We start from the raw sequence: 19,987 nt of genomic DNA, 5'->3' as shown, positions 1-19,987 counted from the left end.
TCATTATAAAATTTTATAAATTTTTCCCTTTGTATGGAGACTTTTGGGACACCCTGTATATATGATACATTTGGTTAAATATATCATTAAAATTCATCTCTTTATTTTACTTTTTTAATGTCGCTACTAGAAAATTGACAATAACATAGTAGCTCACACTATATTTCTATTGGACAGCACAAATACAAAGTACTTTAAAAGTGGGTTTGGGAATAAGGTTTTCACCTTTCTTTGTAGAGTATTTCACAAATAATTATAAAATATTATATACATATTATATATATATATTTTTTTTATGTATATTCTGTAGTATTGTAGATTCTAGCCACCTTGCATCATCCCTGTGAGGTAAGCAAGTTGAGCTGGGATCATCCCTCTTATACTGATGAGGAAAGCACAGCCTGAACGGGTGAAGAGGCTTGTCCAGAGTCACAGAGCTAGTTGTTATAGCTTGTCCAGAGTCACATAGCAGAGCTGAGACTGAAATTCAGCTTTCCTGAACTCTAGCCAATTCAGAGCCTTTTCCTCATACCATACTGCCCTCTACAGTCCGGTTCGTTCTAATCACTGTGGTGGTGGTGCTTTCATCTCTAAATCTCTAAAAAGGATTTTATGATGTCTGCTGTTATTGGGTTCACTAGCTCACACTCTCTCCCTCCCCTTCCACATCCAAACTCAGAGTCCAAACTCAGAGTATTTCCCCTCCTGCAATTTCAGCCCTTTCCCTTTTGTCCTGTAAAAGAAAGAGACTGACGACAAAGCAGGGTGATAAATTGTAATGCTGTTTCAAGCTCAGTATTTCCAGTGTTTCACAGTGTGGGCTGAAAAATAGAAACCCCAGTTGACTGTAAAGACATCAAAGCTGGAAAATATCTCCCTTTACATAGAATAGCGTATTTTCACAGGGTGGGAATCAAGAAACCACAGTTCTCAGCCCACTTTGGCACAGATTTGATGTCTGACCCTGGCCAAATCCTATAACTCCTTCTATCCTAATATCCCTACCTGCTTAATAGGAACATTCATAGGTACCTTATATGAATGGCTTCGGACATAAAAGTTGTAAGGAGAAAGGTGGTAATGTATTTGAGATATTCTGGGCTTTTCAGAGGAAACACACTTCTCAAATCCAAAGCCCTCACATCGGTTTTCAATTATCCATGCTCACTGAAAAACAAGGCAGCGCTGCAGACGGAAATCTCTAGGGAATCCAAAATGTTTCGTTTAACCATTTGTTTTCTTCCCATCTCAGGCCAAATCTTTGCTGGAGACAAAGTGCCCAACCTGACAGATTTATGCCTCACCCTATTTCTCTCGCCCCTCTTTGCAGTGATCAAACATCCCTGATTTTCCGGCTCAGTCTGGGCTTCACACATTTCGTCCCATTGTCCCTAGCAGCACACTCATACTCGTAGGCCACAGTTCCCCCATGGAGGTTGTCAGGGAGAATTGTATACCCACGTGCCCTCTGTCCAAGGGACTAGCAAACACAGAGGAAGGCAAAATGGAAGAGATGAGGGAGGGAAAAGGAAAGAAACTGGCAAATCCTGAAGTAACTATTGAGTGGATCTGAGGTAACTGCTAGGTAGGTGAGCTTTTCCTTCAATTGAGCCTCCTCAGAGCCAAAAAGAACTAGGAGCCCAGGGCCCAGGAAAACAGGCCTGGAAACAGCTAAGCAAGTGCTCCAATGAGGCTTTCTGGGCCACGGGTGAGTAGGGGCATGGGAGCTGAGGTTGCAGGATCACTTATGACAAGGGCTGACTGTGACAGGGCCGGGTCCCAGGACACCTTTCTAGAACAGCTTGTTCAGCAGGGTCGCTATACAGTACCTCCTTGCACTGGGAAACAAGTTGAGCCCTACAGCAGTTATGTGTCTTGCCAAGTCTTTTATCTTTTATTGGCTCTAACCCATACACACAAATTTCTTTCTTTCATTTTTTCTGCCTTTTTACATTTTTTATATATTTATTTTTGTTCCCACTGTAGCACAAGCTCTCAAATCCTCTCTCTGGGAAAGCAAGAGAATCCAGAGGCTCTTTCTGCTTTCCAAAGGAATGCAAGGTCCCCTTGTATTTATAACTGTGGGCGAGATAGGTGGGGGGCATGAAACAGTTCCTGGGCATTCTTTCCTTCACCATTTGCAACAGTTTTGTGTTCTGGGTCATTATACCATTCAATTCTACAAGTATTTACTGGACTACCTTGTATGTGTTCCAGCTGCAGTAACGGGCCTTGGAGGGAGACATTAGAGAGTATGATATAGGCCTTCTGCTTACAAAACTTTCATGTCTTGTTGCTTTAGGAGTTTGGGGCAGGATGGGCTACCATGGCTTTCACAGGCAGATCAGGGAGGGCTGCTTGAAGTTTTTGACTTCAGAGGCCAATACGCACATTCCACCAGATGGCAGCATGCCTTGGTTTCCAATTATGAGATGCAGAAAAACTAAGATTTCAAGTAAGTTTGCATTCAGTTTAACCCACGAGCCTTTTAAATTAGACATTCTATTCAGCATGAGGGCTGAGCTATTTGACATACAATTACAGATGTTAAAAACAAAGAGAGAAAAGGCAAGTAGGAACCAAAGCCTACTTTGAATCGGACCCCTTACAAACACACACCCTTCCCCCCAATAAAAAAAAATAAAACCACCCACATTTAAAAAAAAAAAAAAAAGCACCTTGGCCTAAAAAGCCAAGGGGTATTCAGCCAGCTTTCACTTCCCTGTGGGGTACTGAGTATGTACGTAAGAGGAAGAAAAAGCTACAAATGGAATTGGAGCATTGCCCTCACACCAGCTGAGCCAGGTCACATCAAGAGGACAACAGGAGATGTGCCACGACAACATTCAGTATCTTTCACAAGCTTACATTTGAGAAAGCTTCACTGCCTCCTTTACTCTCACAATAGGATAAAACCTTGTTTGCCAAAATCTGTGCTCCAAAAAGTACAGTTTTAAACAGAAATGAAAAAATGGCCTCAGTTTTCTGTGAAAGACTTTATCCACTTTGGTAATAAACTCTTCTGTATCTTGGGGGCCCAGACGTTTGTCTTGGACCCAGAGGGGAGGAAGCTCTCTCTCACTCACTCTGCTTCTTGGATACTCTGGTTGTCCCTAGAAAACCCCTAAGTCATACTCATGGCTGCAAACCCTCACCTCCTATGAGCAGGATAAGAAGGATTAAAGATCATTTCACTGTCCCCTTTGGAGTACTCCTGTGGCCAGCAAGAGCCCTACAGTCCCAGTACAGGAGCTCCAGGGTTCCAGACCATGCCTAGATAGAAATACTGCTTCCCATTGAAAAGAATGTTTTGGTCATCATGTCTCCAAAGGGGAAAAACCCTTCCCCCTAGTATCAGCCTCCATGCATTTGCACAGTCCTCCAATTATGGGACAAAGAATTAAATTCCTAGATGATGGAAGGCAGACTGTTCTTATGGAAGGGGCCCTGGAATGGAAGTCAGAAGACCTGGCTTTCTCGCTGACTTTAATCCTTCTGGATTTTAGTTTCCCTATCTGTAAAATCAATGAGGTTAGATATTCCTGTGCTGTTAGCTCATCATACTATAAATACATGTAATAGTGTTTTGGGGGGAAAGACATTACTTCTAGAGCCAAAGGGGAGCCCTGAATGAATGGTGCTTCTCAGACAGTGACAAGAGACTCGGCATGGTGATCCTCCCAAATGGGACAGTGGAGCTGATGGGAAATTATCTCCTTGCTTCAGATGGAGCCAGGAGACTTATGAGAAAATGAATGTTATAACTTATGGTTTCTCTTTTCCTTTAGGGATTTGGAACTACTGGAGAAAAGGGAGAAAAAGGAATCCTTGGTTTGCCAGGACCTAGGGTATGAACATGGAATGTTGCTTGCCTGGGTCTGACCAGTCACCTGGTCCTTTTCCTTCCTATTTGCTTCTTTATGTTATGTAACTTGATGGCCATCTAAGCTTCTCTTGTTTCTCTTCCTCAACCCTCTGGCAGGTTCCTAAACCTCCTTCTCTCCACTTAGCCCCATTCCCTTGACAGAGTGGCTCCCTTGAATAAGGAATGGTGTACCCCCTACTCTAGATGCCTCCTCAGCATATTTACTCTCCTTGCCCTCATGTATAATTATCTTCTGGGCTAAAGAATGATGTGAGTGTTGTCTTGCTTTCATTCCATTCTATTCCAAGGGAATGTGGGCAGGGGCATGGCACAGGAACGGAAGAAAGGGGGCCAAATGAAATCGTTATAGGACAGAAATAAGCCTGGGAGGTTCTAGAACATAGTGATGTTTGGAGTCAATGGTTTCCAACAATAATCTCATTTTATTAAACAGAAAAATAACTAATAGCCTCTCTGATTCCTACCTTCAGGCACTTAGGTCTTGAGCTAGAAGCAGTTGGCCAACCTTAGCTTTAAATAAGTAACATTAGAGAATTGTGTTTTTAGCTTGCCTGTGAAGTTCGTTAAGAGTCCTTTGGGTATTTAGCAATATTCATCCATTACGCTGCCATTTCTTTCTCTACTTTTCCTTCTCCCTTGTCTTGAAAACACATAATCATCAATAAAGAATGCATTTGAGGTGAAAGACAAGAGGCCCTCCCATAATCTATTTCAAAATCTCCTGACTTGGAACTAATGCAGACTAAGTATAATACCACCCAGCCCTTCCACCAAATTCCACCTACTACTTAAAATGTTTCCATTTATTTAGCTCTTAAAAATGTTCCATGTGGATATTCAGCCTGATTGATTAATACTTAGAAAGAAGTCATTAAGTCAGGTCTAGAAACATTCTCTTAACCTGATTTTAGGAGCCGCTAAATCCTGAACTCAGTTGGATAGCTTTGTTTTCTAAGTCTAGTGACTTTTTCTAGTGTGGGCTATTAATCTCTCTAAGGTGTGGCTATTCTCTTTACAGGGTCCCATAGGTTCTGAAGGAGTCCAAGGCCCTCCAGGGAGACAGGTATTTTTGTTAATATTATTAAAGCCTTGATGTATAAAATCCTCATCAAAAGGCCCCCTTGCTTTACTTAACATGGCCAAAAGAAGACATTACTCATTACGTAAATTGTCTACCTCCCTTTTATTGGTATAATCTTAGCCACTCTCTTCTTTTGTTTTCACACAAGAAGATGGGTATTCAGTGTCAAGTTTGGTACCTTGCCATGCCATGTTGTGGTCATCCATCTTTGACATATTATCAGGAATTAGCAAGGCCCAACCTGCTTGTATCCATCTCTAGCTTTGCGACCCATGTATCTCCTAAGATGTAAGTTGGCTACCAAGTACCATGTTGCCTTCTGGAAGACTTTACAACTTCCGGAGTCAGATAGAAGCCACACATACCCTGTAATGCCAGCCGAGATCCCTGTGCCATTTTCCCTGGCTTAATCCAAAGACCAGCCCCTCTTATGCTTTTATACTTTCAACTTCGTGGTAACTGTTTCTGTCACAGGGCAAGAAGGGGTCCCCAGGTTTCCCTGGGCTTAATGGAATTCCAGGAATTAAGGTAATGTCATTGGGAAGTGAAAATCCAGGGTTGGGGAGGTAGAAAGGTAAAGAATTACCATAAATGCTTACATATGAGATGAAGTATTTTTAATATGTTGACATTTTAGATGTCACTTTTTTTCTCAAGAAATGCAGGCAACCTACGTTCGACACAAACAGCTGATGAGCATTTCTTGGATACTGCTTAATCAGTGGTAAACTAAGAGGCAGGGGCTGGTGGGAGCAAGTCCAACCCTAAGAGGAGAACTATTTTATTACTGACATTGTTTAGAATTGCCAACCAGGCTTTATTATTGTTTCTAAGTTCTCTACAGACAATGCATCCCCTTTTTTTTGCCTGCAGCAGGGGGAAAACAGCTCCCACCACCCCACCCTGGATATGTCACTGTATCTGTCTCTGGTACCTGAGTCCCTCTTTTGGGAGATTGAGGGCTCCTTTGACTTTCTCTGCCTGACACCATCCACTAATAAGAGTAGTGACAGTGGCAGAGTCCCAGGCCTGCTGAGAGTAGGAAAAAAAGTTGAAACTCTGCTCCCTCCTTAGCATCTCTTGGGTACAGCCATGTTGTCTGTGCCTGTGATGTATTTCCCAGGCCCAGAAGCAGATTGTCCTTGAGTGGGGCCTTTGTCCTTGTCAGGTTTGCAGTTTGAGTGTCAGGCCTCTGTCCTGCCTTGTGTTACCTTCATCTTAAATTTATGGGACTTTAAAATGAGCCTATGGACTAGTTGACCCTAAAAATCAGGGGTTACAGAACAAGGAACCTTTCATTTTCCTAGGGATAGGCCTTGAAGGCTCATAGATCTCAGGTGATAAGGTCATGGAAATATTTGTGTTTAATGTATTTAATCTTTGCAGGGTGAAAAGGGTGGCATTGGCCTGCCAGGCCCAGACATTTTCATCGATATAGATGGTGCTGTGATCTCAGGTGCAACTTCTCCTTAATTTGAGTGGACGAAAAAAGACAGGGGGTTAAATTCTATATCCCCTGAAATTGTTAAAAGGATATTTTGTTAGCCCCTGGATTGCCGCTAAACCCAGTACCCCCATGGGCCCCTCATGTGTCCTAAGTTTGGAGAATAAAGCTAACTCCAATCTCTGGGGCAGAGAAACCAATCCTAGCACCCCATTTTTGTGTTGGGTACACCAAGACTAGGATTTTGGTCTGCCTGGGCCTGAATTTGGTAAAAATAGTTCTCCTGGGATGCTTAAGAAAGGATTGATGTCCTCCCTAGTTGGACTGACTTCTGCTCGATACTACGGGACACTCGGGGTCTCATATAGATGATCCCATGCATGCTTGAGCTTGACAATTTCATAGAAATTGGAAAAGTATCTTTGGTTAGGGGAGAAAGTAGCAGTATGATGCTTCAAAAGTTTGTCTTTACCTCTTTTTATCCTAGTTATTTGTCTATGCCCAACTCTTCCCCTTGCCTTCTCCAAAGATCCAGATGCTTGGTGTCTCCACCAAAGGCTTCTACTGTAATGTCTCTTTCACCTGAGTCTCTTGACTTATCCCTCTCTTCTCATCCTCTCAGGCCCATTCCCTGTCATGTATTAATAGTTAACAGTGGCTTCCTGAGTTCCACTCCCAGGAAACCTATGTGTATAATGTAAATAGTGGACTTCAACATCTTAACCCAAATGGTAGACATTTGAGGCATTACAGCAGGTTGGTAGTAGTAGAAGAACCTTCCTTGAACTTAGCAGAGCTTATCTTGGAAGGCAAGCTCTGGCCAGATCAATTCTTAATGCTAGTGGAGCCTCGACTCCAGTAGGCCCATTGTCATGTGAGGCCATTAGCATCTGGGAGAACTGGGAAGGACAAGAAAGGCACACCTAACACCAGGGCAGCTCCCTGCATTTCTTTTTGGGCATTTGTGGGCCTCCTCTGTGTTTCTTTACTATTTTTTCTTTCATTACAATGCCAGGTTATCCTGGAGACCCCGGTGCACCAGGCCTCCCAGGCCTTAAAGGAGATGAAGGCATCCAGGGCCTGCGTGGCCCTACTGGTGTCCCTGGCTTGCCATCATTACCAGGTGAAAGAAAAATAACCCATCCCCTGCACAGATCAGCCCTCTATCCACTGTGGTTCCCAGTATCCCCTTCTATACCTCTGGGTCTGGGCACACACCCAGCCAAAGTCAAAGGAGACGTAGACTATAGTTAGTAGGTTCCCCACTGCCAGCCCAAGGCTAATGTGTATTGGGGTAGGGCCTGGGTGAGCAGCTTTCCTTTGGCTTAAATAATGTACCATAGCTGGACCAGCAATCCCAGACTGTCACTGAGGTTTGCAGCAACCAGAGAGGTCCTGTGTTGAGCTGCTGGAGCCATGTCACTCTTCTGTGGATGTGCCATCCCAGCTGATCCTTGTCGAGAGGGGCTAACAAAAAAGCCCAGGGGGAAATTTGTACCCATACCCTCACTCTCAGCTTAACTCTGGCACTAAATGGTCCCTGGATCCTATGGGTGACACCCTTGAACCAATCAACAGAGGGGCATACCCATATGTCATTCTATAGTGGCAGGCAGAGAAGTGGCAGGCAGAAAAAGGGCATACCGGAGTCTGGGAAGCAGTGATGTCCCAGATATAAAGCCCCAGACATTACTTTTAAGGTCACCAGTTTCTAAATTCCTTGGATATGGGCTTCTGTAAGGATACTTGTGCTTTTAAAGCAGCCACTTCGAAAAGGTCTAGCTGGACCCAGCACTAAGGTGGAAAAACTCAAGGAGTGGGAGGCTGGAGACCCAGGTTTTCCTCTCAGGTTTGCCACTAAGAAACTCTGGGCCCCTGTCTATGTCTCCTCTTTTCTTTGGGCCTCAGTTTCCTAAGAGTTTAGGCTAATTGATCCCTAGGGACCCTTCTAATTCTGATGCAAGAGAAAGGCAAATGCTTTCCCAGATTCTTTCCTTGGCGTTGTTTGCAACATATGCCACTGATTGGAATATGCCAAAGAGTAGGGCGATATGATGAGCACTTATGTGTGGGCTTATCCTTTCAGGTGTCCCAGGTGCCTTAGGGCCACAAGGATTTCCAGGCCTGAAGGGGGACCGAGGAAACCCAGGCCGCACCACAATTGGCACAGCTGGCGTCCCTGGCAGAGATGGTTTGCCAGGCCCGCTAGGCCCACCAGGCCCACCCGGCCCACCTGGTAAGTTGTTCATTTCTCTCTTTGGTCTTGAAACTCAGGTGTGATCCAGACTGCAGAACAGTCATGATTTTTGAGGGAGCATGTCACAGGTGAAACAGCTAAGCCAGAACACATGATAACTGCAGGGGGTAGGGATGAAGGCCCCATCCTCTCTGAATCAGAGCCCTGCCTCTACCAGTTATCAGCTGCAGCATAATTTTCTCCCTCAAGGAACAAGCAAATAGGGACATCTTGGTCAAACACTATGTAAAGCCTTCCAACTTTTGTACCCATTCCATTTTTCACTGTTCTCAACCCCTAGGCCTCTGGTATTTTAGCTCCTGAAGAAGCAGCACTGGCTCTTTTGATCTTTCCCTGGTTCACAGGGCTCCAGTGGGGTGGGCTGAGAGCCCGAGGGGGGGAAAAAGCCAAGCTTAGATCCTCAGGGTGGCTGCTAAAAGCCTACACAGGGTTTGTCCTCCTTAGATCTTCTGAGTATGGTATTCTAGATTCTGAGACAAAGGCTGGAAATATGGCTTAGCACATTTCTTTGTAACCTAAATCCCATGACCACTGCATCTTGCATCTGTTTCCTCTTTTGTCCCAAGGGAGCTTTCTGGGACTCCTGAGTTACTGAAGCAAATTTTTTCATTTCTATATCCCCAGTGTCTAGTACAGTGCCTGGGACATAGTAGACTTTCTGTAAGTATTACTAGAGGAAATTGAACCAACAGAGAATTCTGTTGGCTCCTTATTGCAGACTTGGGGGCCCTATCTTGAATTTTATTTTTTTGTCTCTGAGTATTGTTGAGCCTCAAGGACTCAGGCCTTGATGGTTGAGCTGCTGTAGTGAGCAGGTGAGTCATCAGGCTTATATAAGCTGCCAATTGTTTATGTTTCTTTTTCCTGAAGGTCCAGCATTTGACACTGGAACCCTGCACAAAAAAGAGCCAGGGTTCCCTGGTCTCCGAGGAGAACGAGGGCCAAAAGGAAACCCAGGCCTCAAAGGAGTAAAAGGTGATTTTGTTCCCTTAAGTTTCTTGGTCTCCCAAACTCCTTAAACAAGGCTTTATGGGGAATGAACAAAACAACTGCCCTGGGAACCGAAACAGAAACAACTATAGATCTTGATTGGGGATTTGATTATAGGATTATTGGAAGTGCTATATCTGGACCTCTAAGACTGAGGCTGGCAGTTGAGGTCGCACAGGACAAGGTGGCCTGCAGGCTACTTTTCCTATCCCCTCCACCTGCAGAAGCTATTGCCAGCAACCCAGGGTGTTAACCAGCACATGCTGCAATCCCTCCCACTTTGCAAGACCAAGGATGGAAGCCACTTACTACCTTCAGCCTGAAGGAAAGGGCTCTGAACAAGTCAAGACCTGAGACTCTGGAAAAGGCAACCAGCTCCAGGAAAACAACGCCAGTCCCCACTGATGTTGGAGAACTGATCAATGACCCCAGCCTTTGGCTGTACTAATTCTCTCCATCTTCTTGCCGTCTTTGGGTCATTCCCCATTCCTTACTCTGAAGGGAAGAAGCTCAAATAAGTCAATTCATCATGGTTGCACCCTAGGCCAGGGTTGAGGAAGAGGTGAAACTACTGACTGAAGAGCAGTTTGGGGATGGCCTAGGGGTTTTAGGTATCTGAGATCTTTCCTCTTCTCTGGAGGAATTAACAGTTCTCCTCAGCCTCAAACAGAGTTCTAACTTATTCCTCTACTTTCTCATTGCCCTGTCATAAAATGTTACTACCTAAGTTTAGGAGCTAGTTAAGAAATTTCTGAAAGCTTGATGTTTGCTATTCAGATCCAAGGAAGACTATTTGGGGGAAAGGGGCATTAAATTGTAAGTTTGGACCTAGGATGTTAATTTTGGCCCTTCCCTGACTCAACTATAGAGCTGGTGTATTTCTCGGTAGGTACCACACTCACTTCTAAAAAAGGGACAGCTCTTATGCTTCCCCTTTGTATTTCCATGGAGCCAAAAGGTTTTCTCTAAGTCTGGAATAGTGATAGTGATTCTCAAGCTTCATTGTACATGAGAATCATCTAGGGAGGTTATTAAAAAATTAGATTCTTGAGTCTGGCCTCCTGAGACTGACTGATTAGGACTGGGATGGGACCCAGCAAACTGTCTTATAAATAAGCGTCACAAGTCAATAATGCAGGAAGGTCCATGGATCACACCTTAGAAATACTAATCTGAAGAACAGACTATTCTCTTGAGTTTCAGGAATTATCAATGTCCTAAAAGTAGGAAGAGGCCCTTTAGGATCTTAGGGGAATTCAGCCTCTCCTATGTTGGCACCAATTCTCATTTTCCAGACCATAAGCATGGAAGGTATAGGTGGTTGGGCCATAGTGCTAATGACCCCTTGATACCTCTTCAAAGGTGCTTTGCTGAAATCCCTATTTTCGTTTTATTTGGCATTTGTCTCACGTGTACAAAAGTCAGGGGAAAAGACACTTTGGTGGAGAGAACCTTTGAGTGGCTTGGATTCTAGACTTTCAGTTGGCTAATGTAGGTCAGTGGTTCTCAACTGTGGCTGCACACTGTGCTCACTGGTGGCTGGGCCTCATTTCAAGTTAATAAAGTCTGGTTACTAGCGCAGACATACTCTGATGAACAATGAACCAAGTTCATCTGAGTCTGTTCTCTGCAGGCCTTGTGATACCCTCCATGGAGTCATTCAAGTCACAAATAACCACTATCAGTTCTTCCTTCTTCTTGTAAAAATGGCCCACTTTGTTCTATATTGTCTTTTTTTCCCCCAGGGGACTCAGGGTTTTGTGCTTGTGATGGTGGAGTTCCCAACACTGGACCACCGGGGGAACCAGGCCTGCCTGGGCCACAAGGTCTCATAGGCCTTCCAGGCCTTAAAGGAACCAGAGGAGACCCAGGCTCTGGGGGCACACAGGGCCCAGCAGGGGATCCAGTAAGTCTTGCCAAACTTTGGCGCTGAGGGAGCAATGGGAGCTTTCAGGTGCACCTCACTCCCCGCCAGTCACTTTGCTAAAGCACAGAAAAGAAAGGTGGGGATAAAATAAAGCTACAATGTGAAGAAGTCTGACTAAAGTCCCTTTCTACTTTAAACTACCTACCTTCCCTTCTCTCCCCCTCCCTTCCTTCTTTCCACAAGATTGTTCACATTTACCTAGCACTGTGCTGGGCCCTGAAGATAAAATAGGAATTAAGATGAGGTTCCCTTCCTCAAAGATTTCAAAATTTACAAAGAATACAGAAAATGGGTCAAATCACAACTTGATAAGAAAAAGAAATAAAATAAAGAAAGAAAGAATACATAAGATGGGCAATTATTATGTAAGATGACAATATAATCAAGTGCCCTGAACAGTGTCAGAATGTATCCAGGAGACCTGCATTATGTCATCAGCGTGCCAGGTGCCAGAATTCTATGAACTCTGCCTCTCTTGGTTATTCCCCTTGTCTCTCTGCCAGGGTTTATTTGGGCTTCCAGGTCTTGTAGGCTCAAAAGGACAGAAGGGGGAGCCATCTCTCAGCACAAGACCTGGAATGCCAGGGGACCAGGGTGATCGTGGCCCCCAGGGGTTCCCTGGTGAGACAGGAGCCCCAGGCAAGGATGGAGTACCAGGTTTGCCAGGTCTGCCAGGCCTTTCGGTAAGTTGATCATTCCTGAGTAATTAGCTTTATAAATCCTCACACCTGACTTGGATAGGGGGGTGGGAGGTCTGATGACCATGATACAGGGCAGAACAGAGAGTCCAGAGTATCTCGCCCTACCTATGCCACTGACATTTTCACTCCATGATTTTTCTTTCTGTAAAATGAGAATCTTTTATTTTCCCAGTGTAAGTCATTGTCTCATTTGATAAATCTGGTAACAATTGATCATATCACTTAAAAATGATTCAACTTCTTAATGGCTTTTCCCTTCAAGTAATCCAGCCACTTTCTGTGACCTCAATGGTTGTTATCCTGCTTGTTTCCTGCCATTTCTTCCAACCCCCATCTAGAGCCATTTTCATTACTAGATCATCCAGAGGTGACAAGACTCATTTCCATTAACTAAAGTCAGAGGAGGTTGATTGGTAAACTAGAGTGATAGAAAATTTTAACAAAACACAAAACATTAGTCACACTGGTTACCTCTTTCCTATGGTCAGAGGACTCTTCAGATAAGTCTCTGAGTTAAACTTTCATTCTTTTCTCGTGCTGTCTAGGGTGACGGTGGACAGGGCTTCCCAGGTGAAAAGGGGTTACCAGGACTTCCTGGTGTAAAAGGCCATCCCGGTCCAATTGGCGTCCCAGGAATTGGGCTGCCAGGACCTCCTGGACCTCCTGGGCTTCCTGGAGAGAAAGGAGTAGATGGATTACCAGGGCAACAAGGCTCCGCTGGACCTCGTGGTGAGTCATGAAATCAGATGGCTTTGGACTTGGAAATTCAACACTTTGTAGAGTAGATATGACTCAGATGCATGAAATGTGTCATAAGAAGAGAGGAGACTGACTGTAATTACTACTTTCAATCCTCCTAGGGGTTTTCATGTGAAAAAGGATTATAATTGTATTGTGATAAGCTTAGAGGGCAGAACAACAGGTTTTGCTCTACTTAGTGATTCCTAACAGTGCAGTCAGAAAATGTAGCAGAGCTATCTAGGGAGGTTATGAGCACATAATCCCTGGAAAAGTTCAAAGAGAGCAGGATGACCATTTATTGCAAATGTTATCAAAGTAATGAGTGGGAAATTGGAGAAAGTGTCCTCTAAATTGTATGGTAATAACATTAACGGGGGGAACCTTTCTTCAATTCATGGAATCTCAGATTGGGCAGAGACCCTAGTTGCATCTAGTCTAATCCTCATTTGATACCTTAACTCCCTCCTCTTTCTATAACTTTTTCTACTTGAATTTCAGGAATTATAGTGAGTGACAGTTCTGCTTATAGATTTTGAAGGTGCTATGCTAGTAACTGGTCTTCTTCCATACAGCCAGAACAGCTCTTCATCCCAACTTTTGTGTTTCCACAACTTCTGTTTCCAGTAGTGGCACCACACTTCCTATAGTTATCTGAAGTTTGAAAATTTGAAATTATCTCTTATTCTTCCTTTGTAATGCCTCTTCTTCTTGCTACTAAACTCTCATTATCTCATGCCTAGTTTATCAAATACCTGTATGCTTGTTGAAATAAATGGGTAATTGTTTGGTTGGATGGATGGGTAAGTGAGTGAATGACAACTTCCTAAGTATTTTTTCATCTTCTACCTCCAGAGTTTTCATATTCAATTCTACCATGAACACTGCTGCCAATTTAGTATCTATAAAGTGCCAATATCATCATATTACTTCTTTAGTCCAAAGCCACAAATGGTCCCCATTGGATAGAGGATAATGTCCAAACTTCTCAGCCTGGAATTTAAGTCTCCAAACATGGCCACAACTAACCTCTTCATATATCACACTCTTCACAATAAAAAAAAAAAAAACACCTAAGACTCCAGTCTTCTTCACTGTACCCAAACATAACATGTTCACTTCCAACGCCAAGATTTTTCCCATGTTGCCTTTATCTGGAATGTTCTTCCCCTTTTCTTTATGTAGTAATATAATATCCATCTTTCGGGGTTCAACATAAGCCCCACTTCTTCCATTAAGCTTTCCCTTAACCTCCACAGTATGTCATTGCTACTTAAATTGTATATTTCCTTCCAGTACTGCTTTTACATTTCCCAGCTACATTATAAGTCTCTGGATGCTAGGCAAGATGAGTAATACTTCTTAGAGTTTCTCAGCCTGCCTAGCATAGTGCAGTGTTCCAAAAGACACTATTATTTGTTTGCAGAAGAAAGGGTCTTCCCCATAACCAAGGAGCTATTTCTTAAACCTGTTTCTCCTTTTTCCACCTTGAAGAATTTAAAAAAAAAAAGAATAAGAAGAAGACAGGATACCATGTCTGAAATAATTTTATTTATTGTAAAATCTATTTTTATGAACTGGTATAATAAGGATAATGGTACAAGTTAAAACTTGATAATTGAAGATTCTTAAAACTAAGTCAATATTTTTTTTCACAAATTCTTAAGAAGACTGAAAGGGATTTTATCAAACAAAATCATTATGTCTTTTGGAAGTCCTAGGTTAGCTATAACTTTGCTTCCAGCTCTGTCCCCAGAGATATTACTCATGGTCATTCCACTGCCCCTCTCCCAATTGAGTCTTTACTCTACATCAGCCCATTTTGTAGGCCACTGAGTTATAATAGCATGACACCTACAAACTTACATACTCACAAATCTGGATATTATCAACATTTCAACTGTTTGAGAACAGGCTAAGTCAACAGAAGAAAGCCCATGGTACCATTTCTATCCCAAACTTCACTAGTCCCTGAACATAGAAAGTTCTTAGGAATATAATGATATAGTAAGCTATAGTTTGGGAGATGCCTTATGCAGAAAATGTCTGTCTTATTCTGTTTTTTGTTGCTATAACAATACCTGAGACTGGATAATTATAAAGAAAAGAGGTTTATTTAGTTCACAGTTCGAGTGGCCCATCTGATGAGGGCCTTGTGCATCTTTAAGAAAGTGGAAGGACATGTGTGAAAGAGGCCAAACACCAGAGGCAACCTCACTTTATAACAGCCTGCCCTCGTGGGAACTAATCTATTTCCACGAGAACTAATCTATTCTATGGAGAAATAACCCAGTCTCCTCAGAAGGAGATTAATCCATCTTAACAAACTAACCACTTCCCCACACTGCCACATTGGGAACCAAGCCTCAACATGAGTTTTGGTGGTGGCAAACCATATTCAAACCATAGCCATGTCCTTGCTGTAGTACCAAGACTTAAAAAAAATTATTTCAAGCCAGGTGTGGTGGCATGCACCTATAATCCCAGCTACTTGGGATTCTAAGGTGGGAGGATCTCTTGAGTCCAGAAGTTTGAGTCCAGCCTGGGCAACATAGCAAGACCAAGACCCCTTGCCTCCAGAAAAAAAAAGAAAAGAAAGAAAGAAAAAAAATAATTCAATAAAGAACATTAGCTTTCTCTGTCTCTATGGTAACCAAATATAACTCCTCAAACCTAGCTTCCTTTCTATACAATTTTAAAAACAAATAACCTGTGGGGCCCAGACATTTGCATTGTGGCCATTTTGGTTGCAATGAAATGTGCCCACTCCAATCAGTAGTAGCCCAGGCTAGGGCAGCTGCTAGGAAAGGGAATGTAATCATCAAATGAGTAGTGTGAATTATTACAAACTTTGGGCAAGCAGACAACTGGCTGTTTCCAAAGAGGCTGTGTTCCAGATGCTCATGGTGATCAATCACCCTGCTTGTTACTGAAGTGTGGCTACTATGTGCTTGATCCTGTGTGGGTGCCAGTACTTTCCACTGGGTTCAGACAGGGCAGTTGGTTGGTGGGCATATCTGGGCCTGGGCTGCTGACAAGACTGGCTTGGGCCTCAAGGGACTTCTATCCTGGTTTGATTTTCTTCTTTACTTCATTGGTCTAGGTGACTGCTGCTGCAGGGAGAAGGTTGGTAAAGCAGGAGTAGACACAGAGGGAGGTGAGAACTAGCCAGATCTATAGGTTCTCATACACCATTGTTGGCCAAACACCCCTTTTTGTGTTCACCTTTGTCTCAGACATTCACAATGGCCTGAGTACCACACCAGAGCCCATGTTTGGAGTGGGGTGTTCTTAAAGCTGAGATGCAAAGGCTGACACTGACTCTGACACTGCTTTGAAGGCTCCTTGGCACATAGCTCCTACGGGGGGAAGTATGGGAGTAAGTGGGCATACAATGTCTGAGAGGGGCTGATTTCCTTCACCCTGAATGTTGATGGCTTGGCTGATCTCTACCTTAACTAATTTCATTCTCTGAACTTAACTGGGGCTATAACTTGCCTTGGGAGGTACATGAAACGATCCATGCATGTCTGATCTTTATTCGTTGGACCCAGAACAAATTGAGATGTTTAGAATCTTTATAACCAGAGGACCTTTTTATTCTGAGGATGAATTTTGGCATTAATGGGAAAAATCTGAATAATTAGGTCTTTTGTTGCACTTTTGAAACATCATGGGTAGAGCAGATTTCTGCTTTGTTAAGGAGAAGGCTCTGAACTGAGGAATGTAAAGTAGAAGACAGGATGTAAAGTCAAAGAGCCAGATACCACTGTGACTTGGAAATCCTTACCTTCTCACCATTTGGAACGTCTGCTTGCAATACACAAGCGTGGTGTGGTATACAGGTCTGAGGCAAAATTATGAAGGGAAATATGTCCTTGATTTCCTCTGGTTTCAACCCATCTTCCCTTTGATCATTATTTCTCCTATCCTGTTACCTTTCCAGATGCCTATACTCAGCCCCATCTTCTAAAGGCTTTTTAAAATCTGGCTGTCACAGGTGGAAAGAAGCTGTTAAACTGATCTGATAAATTAAGGGTGGATGGCTTCATGTTTGGACCCAGCCCAGGGATGTTTTTATTTTACTAAGTTTGTTTCTAAGACATAAAGCAGTAGAACTATAATGGTAGAGTTTGACACATTGGAGCCAATGGGCTGTGGAGATAGTGGAACACAAGAGAGTCTTCTGCAGGGTCCCTCTCACAATACCATCTATACTGTCTATGTAGGCAGTTCTTGGGCCTAGTTCAAAGGACCCAGGCCTAAGCCAAGCACAGGGTTGGAAGCCCCCTCCCAGTGAAGCATCTTATCATGAAGCGTTTGCTTGTAGAGCATATTTCCATAGTAGGGAAATGACTATCAGAAATAGTTCTGCCATCTCAATGTCTCGCAGGACGGAGGTGGGTATGACCACCTGTGAAGGAGGATCCAGGCTTATAGCCATCTTTCCTCCTGTGGAAATATGACTATGGAAACATGAGGCCTAAAAGGCAGAAAGTTACTGCCCTGGCTACAAGTAGTGTCACTAACATGACTGAAGTAGAAACCACAGTATGGCCTTCTAGGAGCTCTTCTGAATACTCCTCCTTACGTAAGATAATGACTATTGTTAATTGAGCACATAACCGGAGTGTCAGCCACTGTGCTATGTGCTAGTAGCTCTTTTTCATATAATCCTCACAAACACCATATGAGAGAGGTAGTTCCCATTTTACATATGAGGCTCGGAGAGGTGTAAGTATCTTGCCTACACAGCTGGTTAGTAGTAGAACTAGGATACCAGCTCAGGACTGTCTGGCTTCAAAGCCCAATCTCTTAACCAATACATTATGCTGTTCAGTATTGAATCTTGAGTTAGGAAAATAGAAGTGGGATTGGAGGAGGAATGCCAGCCAGTTGAATAAGCAGTCTGAATTATAGGCTGTATACATATTTTTCAGAAATACAATTTGTGATTTATTTTAAGTACAGGCAAAGGCTATAGAGGTTTATTAAACTGTTGGCTCTGTGGTTTCAAGCAGACCTTGGGGGATTGTTTTAATGAACAGGCAAGACTAATTTTAATTAGCGTAGCAATTGTTTGTAAATGGTACTTGAGGGAGCCAACAAACAATTTGTTCACCAGTATTTTGTTAAACCTCGCCTTTGTGATCTTATAGACTTTTTTATTTGTATTATGAATGAGCAAGGAAGAATTTGCTAGGGGAAGGGCTATGCATGTCAGTTCTGACATCTTGAATATTGAAATTGACTACTCCTTCTCCCTGAGTAGCAGAGTTGACAGTTTCAAATAAGGAGGTGAGGGAAGGGTCACCATTTGCCTATCATGGCCAAGAGAGTGGTCTTCATTGTTTGCCTGGTACAGACATATGGGTTTGACCAATGACAATCAATAGGTTTCAGTAGATCCCAAATGAAGTATATTAAAACAGCCCATTGGTTTGGGTAAAGCTTCATACCAAGAAAAGGGTAGACATGTGAACTTTAGGAGTCTTTATATCCTCCCATCTAGTCATATGGGCACAATGGACCCTTAGGACTAACCCCAGGCACCCAACCTAGGGAGAGGCTCTATCTGAGGGCAGGGTAAGTAGGCAATTGCTGTTTGCTGCTGTTCCTGCACAGGCCACTTCTAGGAAACCTTATTAGGTAATATCTGCTGCATTGGTGACTGCTTGCCCACTGGGCACCAGTGATTTGATAAGTAACATCCTGGCACTTGGACACTTCTCATCTGTAAACAATTATACTGCTGGTAACTCCCAAAAGCTTCTGATGGCAAGGTTTTCCTGTGTGGGCTCCCAGCTGCTTAGTGGGGAGAACTTGGCTGTCCCATTAAATGGAATGTAAGTAAAGGAGCATGCTAAGGGGACATCTTCCCTGACTCAGTGGATTCACCAGATGTATACATGTTACCATTTACAGGAGTCACTTTGCCTTGTATTGTTCCCGGGTCATATGGTCCATCAGGATTCCCAGGAGCTCCTGGATTCCCAGGTATGGAATGAAGCCAGATAAAAGGACTGAGCACATTTGTAAGGGCCATGAACCAAAAGAAGCAGAGGATAGCCTGGTAGCTTTTGAGTGAGGATCCACATTCCTCCTGAGGGCAGCCTTGGGGATTGAGGAGAAAGAATGGTTCCTAGAGAGGGCAGTGTGGGGAGGTGAGACTAGGAGAGACCCTCCAAGAGTCTAGGATTCTTAACTGAACATCACACATCATACCTAGCCATGCTGACTTTCCTGTCCCCTTACTATTTACATTTGGGTTTTCAGGCCCTAAAGGGGTCCGTGGCCTCCCTGGGACTCCAGGCCAGGTGGGATCACACGGAAATAAAGGAAAGCCAGGGAGCCCAGGAGTAGTTCACCTTCCTGAATTGCCAGGTAAGGAAACGAGCTTCTTTTGTGTGTGTGTGTGTGTGTGTGTGTGTGTGTGTGTGTGTGTGTGTGTGTGTTTGGAGTGAGGTAGCCCTCCACAGCAAGCCAGGTTTGCTCACTGGTGTGGGTGGGATGGTTTGATTTTATACTCAAGCAAGACAGAGCATATAGTGCCATAGAATGATGGTATATCAGAACAATAAGGGTCATTCGAGATCAGCTGGGACAACCCCTTAACTTTCAGGTGAGGAAACTAAAGCCCAAATAGGAAATTACTTGTCCAAGATCACAAAGCCACTAGTGACAGAGATAGGACTCTGCCAGACGGTCTGCCTGCCAGTCCTATGACAGTTTCCTGGATCAACTCCTTAAAGGTCAGAGAAAGAGATTGAAATCAGTCAGAGGAAAGTTGTCCATTTCTATCCCTCTTCGCATACCCTGTTGTTCCAACCTGAGCTTCATGGTCGGTCCTACTCTGTAGCAGCAGTTCACAAACTGTGCATCAGCATCACCCGGGAACTTGTTGGAAAGGCAGATTCTCAGCCTCTCCATGGGACCTGCTGATCAGAAACTCTGGGGCTGGGC

The 19,987-nt window shown here is 43.6% G+C and overlaps 1 protein-coding gene across 1 annotated transcript in view; it reads left to right on the top strand.

The window, feature by feature from the left end:
• Positions 1-19,987, top strand: part of COL4A6 (collagen type IV alpha 6 chain) — a 264,348-nt gene that overhangs the window by 220,957 nt on the left and 23,404 nt on the right. The window contains exons 14-25 of the mRNA XM_045537937.1: positions 3,789-3,848; positions 4,905-4,949; positions 5,442-5,495; positions 6,354-6,423; positions 7,427-7,534; positions 8,498-8,647; positions 9,539-9,643; positions 11,404-11,564; positions 12,089-12,268; positions 12,832-13,015; positions 18,950-19,021; positions 19,301-19,408. Coding sequence (XP_045393893.1) covers positions 3,789-3,848; positions 4,905-4,949; positions 5,442-5,495; positions 6,354-6,423; positions 7,427-7,534; positions 8,498-8,647; positions 9,539-9,643; positions 11,404-11,564; positions 12,089-12,268; positions 12,832-13,015; positions 18,950-19,021; positions 19,301-19,408 — 1,297 coding nt within the window. The remainder of the gene's footprint in view (positions 1-3,788; positions 3,849-4,904; positions 4,950-5,441; positions 5,496-6,353; positions 6,424-7,426; positions 7,535-8,497; positions 8,648-9,538; positions 9,644-11,403; positions 11,565-12,088; positions 12,269-12,831; positions 13,016-18,949; positions 19,022-19,300; positions 19,409-19,987) is intronic.

The sequence above is a fragment of the Lemur catta genome, chromosome X, assembly GCF_020740605.2.
Source record: "Lemur catta isolate mLemCat1 chromosome X, mLemCat1.pri, whole genome shotgun sequence".
Lineage (NCBI taxonomy): Eukaryota > Metazoa > Chordata > Mammalia > Primates > Lemuridae > Lemur > Lemur catta.
This window is presented reverse-complemented; position numbering and strand designations above follow the sequence as displayed.